General features: G+C 41.9%; 1 protein-coding gene across 2 annotated transcripts in view; it reads right to left on the bottom strand.

Moving 5' to 3' along the window:
* Positions 1–8,223: 8,223 nt before the first annotated feature.
* Positions 8,224–11,170, bottom strand: part of IMMP2L (inner mitochondrial membrane peptidase subunit 2) — a 983,007-nt gene continuing 980,060 nt past the window's right edge. For both annotated transcript variants that reach the window (XM_033958069.1, XM_033958066.1), the window contains one exon: positions 8,224–8,355. In XM_033958069.1, the coding sequence (XP_033813960.1) occupies positions 8,227–8,355 (129 nt within the window). In that variant the 3' untranslated portion in view covers positions 8,224–8,226. The remainder of the gene's footprint in view (positions 8,356–11,170) is intronic.

The raw sequence follows: 11,170 nt of genomic DNA, 5'->3' as shown, positions 1-11,170 counted from the left end.
CTTGAAGAATGGTCTGAAATTTGGTAGCTAAAATTTAATGTTAAGAAATGCAAGATCATGCATTTGGGCTGCAAAAACCTGAGGAAACGGTACAGTTTAGGGGGTGAAGAACTTATGTGCATGACAGGAGTGTGACTTGCAGCCTGTTTTACAAAGCTGCGCAGCAACAGCCCCGAAGCCCTTTAAATCTCTATGGGCTTTAGGGCCATTACCGTGCAGCAGCCGCTAGCGCAGCTTTGTAAAACAGGCCCTTGGGTGTGATTGTATGTAATGATTGCCAAACAGGTTGAAAAGGTGATGACGAAAGCTAGAAGGATACTAAGGTGCATAGAGAAAGATATGGCCAGTAGGAAAAAGGAGGTATTGATGCACCTGTATAAGACTTTGGTGAGATCTCATTTAGAATATTGTGTACAATTCTGGAGGCTGCACCTTCAAAAAGATATAAAAAGGATGGAGGATGGCTTCTAAAATGGTGTGTGGTCATCATAAGGCATATCGGGACAGACTTAAAGATCTTAATTTGTATACTTTGAAGGAAAGGCAGGAGAGGGGAGATATGTTAAAGATGTTTAAATATCTACATGATGTAAATGCATATGAGTCGAGTCTCTCATTTGAAAGGAAGCTCTGGAATGAGAGGGTATGGATGAAGTTAAGAGATGATAGGCTCAGGAGTAATCTAAGGAAATACTTTTTTACAGAAAGGGTGGTAGATGTGTGGATCAGTCTTCCGGAAGAGGTGGTGGAGACAGAGACTGTGTCTGAATTCAAGAAAACCTGGGATAGGCTTGTGGGATCTCTTAGAGAGAGGAAGAAGCAATGCTTACTGCGGATGGGCAGACTGGATGGGCGACATTGGGTCAAGCCAATGGTCCATCGAGTCCAATATCCTGTTTCCAACAGTGGCCAATTCAGGACACAAGTAATTATATCTAGCAGAAACCCAAATAGTAGCAACATTACATACCACCAATCTCAGGGCAAGTATATTATCCACAAAAATAAATTATTTTCTTTATTGGGTCAAAAACTATAATTACTGCTGTTATCACACAAAAACAAATTAGTTTTTCTTTTGCTCAAATTCATTATATGTGATTTAGATTTAGATGGCTGAAAATGACTAAGCTGATATGTTCTTCGAGCTTGGTGTTCTTCATGAGAGCATTTATTTTCCTTACAGGCTGTGTTCCAAGATCTTGTAAAGTCTATCATGAATCCACAGAGACTTCCGGATAAATTCTACATGGTATAAAAAAGGCTAACCAAGTGTATAGAGCCATAAAACAAGCACTGAATCAAGAATAAAATAACTTTAATCAAAAAAACTATGTTCTCCTTTCAGAGTTAATAGGAATATAATTCAATTGGGCACATTTCAGCCTAGTTGACTTTTTGAATCAGTTCAGTTGAATTGCTTCTTTGCTATATCATTTTCTTACACTGTTTGAACCCTTGAATCAAAGAAAATGTATTTAGTCATGGGAAACTAATATGAAAATATAATTACATTATTTTGGCAAGATCTCTAAGTACATCTTTAATAAAAAGGTTACTTCACACATACAACGTAAGGGAGGCACAAATGATAATATAGCCCTATTTCTCTGAAAATTGTGGCTTAAATTGTAAGAAAATTCAAAGGAAGTACTGGACTCCAGCTACTGGAACAAAAAGGGACGTTATACATTTTGTAAATCTGTTATTTGAAACACTAGGGAAGCAATGCTATTCAGATCCCCAGTGACATGCATTGAGAATCTATGTAGAATATGGGCTTAAATGCTTATATTTAGGAATTCTTTAGGCTCTGTATGCTTCTGTAGACTTTAAATAGGCACAATTCTGAGCACCTTCCTATAGAATTGCCCTCTTAATGTACATTCTATTACATGCCACTTGGGCAGATAAATGTACAGAATACTGCCACTTTTTGAGAATTTGCATGCATGCATAAGTGGCAGTAAAACTCTTACTGAATAATGCTTAATTGGCATACCTCATAAATACAAGGGGCAGACCATGGGAGATACAAGGGCATGGCTGCCATTTATGTATGTAAATTATATAATAAATTAACTTACATGTGCTCTTGCCATATTTGAGTCAATACAGATACACCAAGTCTATGGCTAGGTGCACCAATACCAGGTTACACTAGTATTCTATAACAGAATCTGGGCACCCACATGCCATTATAGAGTAGAATATGTGATCAATAGAATAAAATCCACTACACAAACTATTTCCAATCTTGATCATGAATAAGCATAGGAAAACTAATTTTACATCCATATGTGCCTTATGTTATATTGTCTTATATCCCCAACCAAATCTGCCCCTTCCCCAATATCATATAGCCATTCAAGAAGTAACCCCCCCCCAAAAAAAAATAACCCACAAAATCCCCCCAGAATATTGGCTGCTTTTGGCTCTTCTCTATGACCAATTCTACAAAATCTAAATTTAAAAAAATGCAGCATACATATCCCAACCCCCCTCCCAGACTGTGGGAAGGAGAGGAGAAAGATGACAGACCACGGAAGGAGAGAAGTGGAAAACATAGATGTCAGACCAGATGTCAGTACAGGGCTGGGTGGGGAAGAGCGATGGAAGAAATGAGGTTTATGGATAGATTGGAATAGGGGAGAAAAAAGAGGGAGGGGATGGTACACATGGATGGGGAGGCGAGAAGAAGGGAAGGGAGGAAGGGAGATGATGCACATGGATAGATGGGAAGGGAAGTCACAGAAAACTAGATCGATCTGAAAAGAAAGTAGAAAAATGGAAGACAGTTGAATGTTAAAAGTTAATGCCAAAGATGGAAACAAGATACTGTGTATGTCATATGGAAACCACATAGTTGTTTGCGGTATATAAATTTTTAAATAAATAAATGTAGAGCAGAATATGAAGGAGAGAAAAACAGCAAATGGATAAGGCAGCCCTGCAAACAGAATTAAGAGCGTACAGTCAGAAGGAAGTGTAACCAGAGACTAGGAAAAGATGATTAGAAAAACAAAATCACAAGACAACAAAGGTAGGAAAAATGATTTTATTTTCAATTTAGTGAATGAAATGTGGCTGTTTTGAGAATTTATATCTGCTGTCTATATTTTGCACTAGTCAGGCAGAAATTCATTTCCTTCTATTCCTCTGATGTACTTTATTCAGAGTCTGGCATCATAGGTTTTCATTTGTACATATTAGTACTTTTAGTCACTCCGCCACCCCCTTTTATGAAGCTGTGTTAGGATTTTTTTAATGCCGGCCACGGTGGAAAAAGCTCCAGTGGTCACAGAATTCCTATGAACATCAGAACTTTTACCACCCAAGCCCGTCGAATGGTGGGCCTTAGGGCCTGATTGGCCCAGGTACCTCAAACCCCGCCTGCAGGAGGGGCCTAAGGCTACTGGGCCAATTCAGGTTGACCCAGGCACCTCATGCCCCACCTGTGGGCATGGTTTGAGGCGCCTGGGACAATCAGGCCCTAAGGCCCGCCATTCGATGGATGGCGGGCCTGCTGGATGGACAGGCTTGGGACCTATCTGTCCGGTCAACTTTCTGAAGGTACAGGGATGGGGGGGGGGGTCGAGGGGGTCAGCGGGTGGGAGGTGGGTGATCATGGGTTCAAGGGGGTGATCGTGGGGGGGTACACCGAGGGTAGGAGGGTCTGGATCCACTGTTCCCTCTAAGCTGAGCAGGTGTCCTCCAGCTGCATTGCTACCACTAGGGGGTGGAATATTTTCAGTCGCTAAGAACAGGTATGTTCCCTGAAGTCCTGCAGAACTTGCCTGTCCCTCACAATTGAAAATGTGACAGTAAAACAACACCCTCTATTGGTGAGACTGTGGGTGGAGGACTCCTGCTCAGCTTAGATATGGGCAGGAGGGATCCAGTAACTGGATCCCTCCTGCCCATATCTTAGTGGGGGTGGGGATAGGGGGTTTAGCTGGGGCAGGAGGGCTTGGGCTCCTTCCTGCCCAATCTGATTGGGGGGAGGGGTGGATCGTGGCAGGAGAGATGGCTCATCTCTCCTGCTGCGATAGCTATCCCAAGTGCAGCGTTTGGCGGCACTTGGTGGTATCGCTATCACGGTAGGGGAGATGAGCCATCTCTCTTGCCGTGATCGTTGGTGGTGGTGGTAGGCAGATTGCCGGGGCCGTGGAGCTTATCGTGGCAGCGTGATCAGCTCAGCAGCCCCTTTTACGACACTTATACCTGTTTTGACTTGGTCTAATTCAAAACATATAAGTGCCGACTAGGCAACCTGCCTAAATCATTGGTTATACCTGCTGTCCGACTAAGGGCTCCTTTTACAAAGCCGCGCTAGTGGGGTTAACGCGCGTGACTTTTCATCACGCGCTAACCCCCACGCTGGCCAAAAACTACCGCCTGCTCAAGAGAAGGCGGTAATGGCTAGTGCATCCAGCAGATTAGCGCGCGTTAAACAGCTACCGCGCCTTTGTATAAGGAGCCCTAAGTGTAGGGCGGCCTACCTCCCGTCCACCTCCCGCCCTTTCCTCTCCTCTAAAAAATGCCTCTTTTCGCTCTATGCGTTTAGAGGCAGGGGAAAGGCTTAAGCTGGTTTTAGATACGTCTAAAACCAGCTTTGTTTATGGGTACTTGGACGATCAGGCTTTTTGATCGTCCAAGTACCCATTTAGGAAACTTTTTGATTATGAGCTCCTGAGACTTTTGTAAAATATATATAAACATGCTGGCACATACTGTACATAACTATGGGGTCATTTTACAAAGCCGCACTAGCGGTTTTATCACACGTATCGGATAAGTGCGCACTATAGCGGAGGCGATAGCGGCTAGCACGTGCTGCAATCTAGCATGCTCTATTCCGAGCGTTAAGGCCCTAGCGCGGCTTTGTAAAAGGAGCCCTATGTATTTTCCAGCACAAACAGCAGAGCATTGATTTCAAAAACTCATAAGTGTTCAAAAAAGTGGCATCAGTCAGGATCTTCTACATACAAGTGACACAGATTATATGCGGAAGTGCAGATTTTCACTACTTTTACATATAATATCAATTTATATATATATAAATAAATAAATACATAACAGCTATAATCTAGATAGTATAATTGTAGCTACAAAAATTTCCAGAGCTAATTATAGAGTAGTGAGGCTAAAAAAATAAATTACTGAACATATACATAAAAGTACACATTGATCTATGCTTGCAGATTTTCATTTGGCTAAATCCAGGCTTACCTGCCTATAAATATCTCAGGTCACCACTCCCCACACCCCAGCATCTTCCATCTTAGTTGGATCATCCCATCTTCAACTGGTGGGCTCTGGTTCCATCTGCTGCTCCTTTGGGTAGCGGTGCAGGAATTCCTGACACTTAGCTGAGTCTCTCTCCATAGAACCACTATACAATAGTTTGGTTCAGAGTGAAGATGCGTTGTATGGCCCCTGTTCTATAAATGGAGGAAGGTTGCGCATAGTGTATGTCAATCATGAGTTAGGTGCCGTTTATAGAAGTGTTCCTAGGGGTGCCTAAATTGGGCTTAGCTGCTGGTAGGCGTCAAAACTTATTTATCTCAGGGTTTTCTTTACCTAAATACCGGCGCCTAAGTTAGTCACCAACACGCCCACAACTGCCCATAATCACACACACTTTCTGGTAGGCGCCTTGTACTATGTGCATAGCTGAAAGTGGTAGGCGGCTAAAAAGCTATTCATTTTAGTCAATTATGAGTTGCCAATTGCTTGTTATTGTCACCGATTAAGCTTTTTAAATAATTAAGTTAAGTGCCTAACTTTAGGCGTCTTATATAGAATTTGGCCTATATGTATATTTTATAAACTATTCAAAAATTCACACCTTCTTTGGAACTAGTATAAATTTTTCATGTGTGCTACTGGGACTAGTTCTGGGTGACTACTTGATAAAGATTTGGCTCCTATGTTGCCTTTGTAAAACAGGCACTTTTTTAGATAATCCATATTCTACATTACTCCCCCTCCCCCTATGTCCATTTGGGTTTTTTTAAATGTAATTATCAAAATAAAAATAAATTGCCTCTGTACAGATTGGTTACATTACTCTGTACTATAACATAGATTTGTTTGCAGAATATAGAGCATGAGCACACATTATATATTACCACAAAGTATTTATTAACTGTGAATTTAGCTATATGTTGTATTATTCTATAAGTCATTATACCTATGACAAATAAAGATTAAGATTTAAGAAAGCTAGATTTATAAAAAGCTTCTTTATGTTTAATTTTCACAGTGAATGATACCATGCTGGGTTGACTGGTTTCAACACAAAATTATTTGTCAAGCAAGCGTTAATGCTGAAACAAGTATAGTGGAAAAGATTAATTCACTTTATACAAGTACGAGGGGGGCACTGAAAAATTCTCAGCCCAACCAACAAAATTGGGACAGTCTCCATCAAGAGCTATACACTTAGTCCAGTGATTTTCCTTTTTTTTTTTTTTTTGTTCTGTCAGAAAAATATGGAACGATAAAAGTGGAAAATCGCTAGACTAAGAGCCTGATTCTGGAAGCGGAGACTGCCGCATGTCATTCACTGGCAGGTGCTATAACCAGAATCATGTCTCTTTTTTTTTTTTAACATAGGCACCTTAAATGGCACTTCATTTGTGAGATAGAGACGCCGACCCATTCACACCAATTGTGGTACATTACAAGTTTATTATTGTCCCCTGAGGAAGGCGACATCTGTCGCCGAAACTTGGATCCTACTCGGGACTTTGTTTTAATTTTTAGATGTTTGTTTTTTAATAAAGGACTCGTAACCATTCAGTTGGTTTAGACATCTCCAGTGCCTCTTTTTGTTGGTTGCTTGATTGTAGTTCGAGGCTTGGTTTTTTCTTCTTTCTTTTGTTTTGTTTCTTCTTTCTTTTTTCCGGGCACCTTAAATGTAGGCCAGCATTTTAAAGGCCTACATTTAAGGCACTGGTCTCATGCCTATGGAAGCGCAAAGGGATGCCTACGATGCCTAATGTTACTTCGGCACAAAACACGCCCATGGCAGCCTTAGGCCTCCATAGACATCCCTATGCACCTCCTTAGGCAAGAGACAGGTCCTTAAGAACGGTGATTGTATTTCTTTTAGATGTGCATCCTGATTGTGTCAGTAGATGGCGGTATTACGTCTATCGTCACCTAACTTTAGGACGCTGTTTGGAAAATTTGGCCCTAAGGCCCTGATTCTCTAAAAGTGCGTCCTGATTTTAAGCAGCTGTAGACGTCCTACAGCTGTCTAATCAGCCAATCGGGATGCACATTTAAAAAAAAAAAATGCTCCCCAGGCAGGCCTGAAGGCGCCTCCGGGAGCCTAGGGAGACCCGCAAGATGCCTAAGCTCGTCTAAGGGCCTTAGGCGGGCCTTAGGCTGAACCTAGGCGGCCCTATGCGTCTCCCTAGTAGATGAGAAGCTTAAAAATGTAGGCCAGCAAAATGCTGGTCTACATTGTAAGTAGACGTGGCCGCTATACTTATCGCGGCAAGGGATCTCTCTGCCGCTATAAGTATAGCGGGCCGTGGCCCCTGACCGATCACTGGCAGGAGGGTTCCCAAACCCTCCTGCCCGAAGACGCACCCCCCTCCCCGACACTACCGACCGCCCCCCCCCCCCGACATTACCGATCCCCCCCCGACAATATCAGTCGCTGGCAGGAGGGTGCCCAATCCCTCCTGCCCGAAGACGCACCCCCCCCAGCGCTAACAACCCCCACTCCACCAAACCTGTTCTTACAGATGGGTCTTGCACGTCGAGCAAGCAGGCACGCCTCGTCGAAATGAGGCGGGCCCGCCCCTTCCCGGCCCATCCCGCCGAAGCCTAAGGCCTGATTGGCCCAGGCTCTAGAAGCCTGGACCAATCAGGCCTTAGGAATAGTGGGTCTGCCCATCCCTACTAAGTCTAAGGTCTGATTGGCCTAAGTGTATAGCCTTTGATGGAGACTGCACCCGGCTTTGTTGATTGGGCTGAGAACCTTTCAGTGGCCCTTCAAAATCACTGCTGGTGGATCAGAGAAAATGACATTACAACAATCACAATGGTTCGTAAATTTCACTGCTATTATGAAAATCATACTATTCTCTGTAAACAGGGTACACAGTTTAGCATCAAGATAAAAGAAATTCTGTATACTAAACAAAACAGAAGTTGTTGCTTGGTTTGTAGAATCTTCATTTCTCACAGTTTGAATTTTTTTTCCTATCATTTTAAGTATGTTTCCTCTTTTTCTACAGGAGAGCGGTCTGGAGGAACCAGAGAGATTAGCTTTTGCCAGCGACTTGGAGGCCAAAGGATGTGGGTGGCATGGGCATGTAAAAGTCCAAGTGAAACCTGCACATATGACAAAAAGAGAAGAATTGTAAAAAAAAAAAAACCAACAACCAAAAAACTTGATATAAAACTTGGTTATTATAAATATAGTTGATGCATATAAATTATCTTTCTCTAGAATAACTAGGCTTACTGACCTCTAGTAAATGACAATCACTATCCTAATAAATAAAAAATAGTGATAATCTCTCATGTACTGGAGTGTCATGAGTGGGTCAGGGATATTCCAACAAATTATGCACATTGTTATACAATTTGGGGGCTGTGCACTCAAATTGCATGCCAGGATTTACGCCAGGTTTTAGTTGGTGTAAGCTCTAGCATACCAGGTGTGGGGTGGTGGGGGCAGTTTGCCCTAGGTGCAGGTAATGAAGTAGGGGTGCATAGAGAAGCCACAGGGCCTCGGTCTGCATGTGTGCGGTTCCCAGTTCCACCAGCACCCACCCCATCTGATGTCAACTTCCTATACCAGGGCAGCAGGCCGGCAGAACTGATGGCCATGTGCATGCGGGCTGCAGCCTTGTGACCACTCCATGCACCCCTTCTCCACTTCCTGGAGGAGGGGAGTACTCTGGCCCTGGTGGCCTCAGCAATGCCACTGGTTGCAGTGGCATAGCTGAGGAGGATGGCACCTGGGGCAGTGGCACCTGCCATCACCACACTTTGCACTTCTACTCTTCCCCGCTCCCCACACCTTGTGAAAAGTTTGCTAGCGTAAACAGCATCTTCCATCTGCCACTCATGCCGACCTCGGCTCCATTCTGACATCATGTCCTGGTCCCGTGAGCAGGATGTGACATCATAAGGGAGCTGAGGCTGGCATGAGTAGCAAGCAGAAGATGCTTGTGCCAGCGAACATTTCAAGAAGTGTGCTGGGGAGGCAGAAAGGAGGAGAGGTACTGGCACCCTCATGAAGATGTGCAAGTCCTTGTGCCCAAAGTTGGATGCTGGACAATGCTCTAAGCACTACTCTATAAAGAGCACTTACGCCCTTTATAGAATAGCGTTGAATGCAAATTTTTCCTGGTGGTTACCTTTTGGTGCCATTTACTGAATCTGGCCTTTAAGTTAAGTGACATTCAGGAGAAAATATCTCTGGAGAAACATCCTAAGATATTTGTATGTCTTGAGTTCCTCATTGCTCCATGATTTTTCTTTCAATTTTGCAATTTTATCTTCCTCCAATATTCTTTGCTCAAATAATATTTTAAACACATACCACATTAGATTATTAGATTGGATTTATTATATTTGATATACCATTTGTATATGAGCATTAAGCAGTTTACAATACTAATACATTAGAAATGAGGGTTACATTTTCAGTCATTAGAACATTTTCCCTCTCTGTCCCAGTGGGCTCACAATCTAATTATAGTATCTATGTAAGAAGTATTTAAATACATGCTAAAGAAATATGAAGAGAAGAGGTGTAGTGTGAATATTATAGGCAAGTAAGACTATCCAGACATATGCAATCTATGGCGAGTAATTGCATAGGGTTCCATAGTGTTGGTGGAACAGAGTTGATTTCAATCGTTTCCAGAAGGAAAGGTAGGGGATTTCTTCAAGGAATCCTTGAAGTATGAGAATATTCTACCAGAGATATTTTCTTCTGATGATTTGAGTTTACTGAATCTACCCCCTTAGCCATAAAATTTGCCACCTCAATCTACGACGACTACTTTTCATTTCTATAGAGCTAAGACATATGCAGTGCTGTACATTAAAACAAGAGACAGTCCTTCTCAGAAGAGCTTACAATCTGGCTAATGGCAGACGCACTCCTGACCATGCTTAAAATGTTTGCAGTAAGAATATTGACTAAGATGGAAACTGAGGGAAAACAATGAGTTTTGAATAAGTTAGGAAACATTCTAGTAAAAGAAAAAAAAAATGTAGAAATCAGGAAAAAGATGAAGGGGAAAGGCAAGATGAGAGATAAAGATGTGAAGTAAAGCCACAGGATGAGAGACTAAAGGGGCAGATTCAGTAAATGGCACGCAAAAGTTATTTGCCAAGAGATGATGCACTCTTAGCATGAATTTTATAAAGGCAGTTCCAAAGATTATCATTAAGAACCAATAATTTATTTAAAAAATTTGTCAACCGCCTATTCCTAGGTGGCCTTACAGATGGGTAATTACATCTTAAAAAGCCATGGGTTCGTAAATCCCCACAGTACAATTCATTCTAAAACCAGCATTAGTCAAAAACATCTTCTATTGGAACGCTTCTATAAAGAGTGTAGTTGTAAGCATTTTTGTTTTAACTTCTGAATATCAGATAGAGCTCTCTGCGGTCCAGTTAGTTTGTTCCACAGCGTTACTCCTATGATGGAAATAGCAGAAGTTCTCGTATTCGTATAATGTATTTTTGAAAAGTCCATCAATGACAATCGTATCACACCTTCAGACCGCAAAGTTCTGAACGGTCGGTAGATTGTCATAATTCCATTCATACAATATGATTTAACATTAGCAAGTACTCATACTTAAAATAATCTAAATATGCTCAGACTTCTATGATCAGTGACTACAAACACAACATCAAAAGAAGAAAAAACAACATAAAAACTAGCAATTATCACGTGACATGACCCAATTGTCTGATGGTGTTAGCACAGGGTTAAACACATCTTGAGCTTCACATTTCAATTTCATTTCACAGTAATTGCTTACTTAGAGGAGGCATTTTAATCTGTAAACTGATTAGATACGACCTTGACAGCGGAGAACATTTTTGCAAAGTGACTTTATCAGGTGATTACTTCAATAATTTTGGATGGAAAATATTATGGGTAATGACTGCATGG

This window comes from Geotrypetes seraphini, chromosome 9 (genome assembly GCF_902459505.1).
Source record: "Geotrypetes seraphini chromosome 9, aGeoSer1.1, whole genome shotgun sequence".
NCBI classification, from domain to species: domain Eukaryota; kingdom Metazoa; phylum Chordata; class Amphibia; order Gymnophiona; family Dermophiidae; genus Geotrypetes; species Geotrypetes seraphini.
Note: the sequence above shows the minus strand (reverse complement) of the source record. Positions and strands in the feature narration are given on the sequence as shown.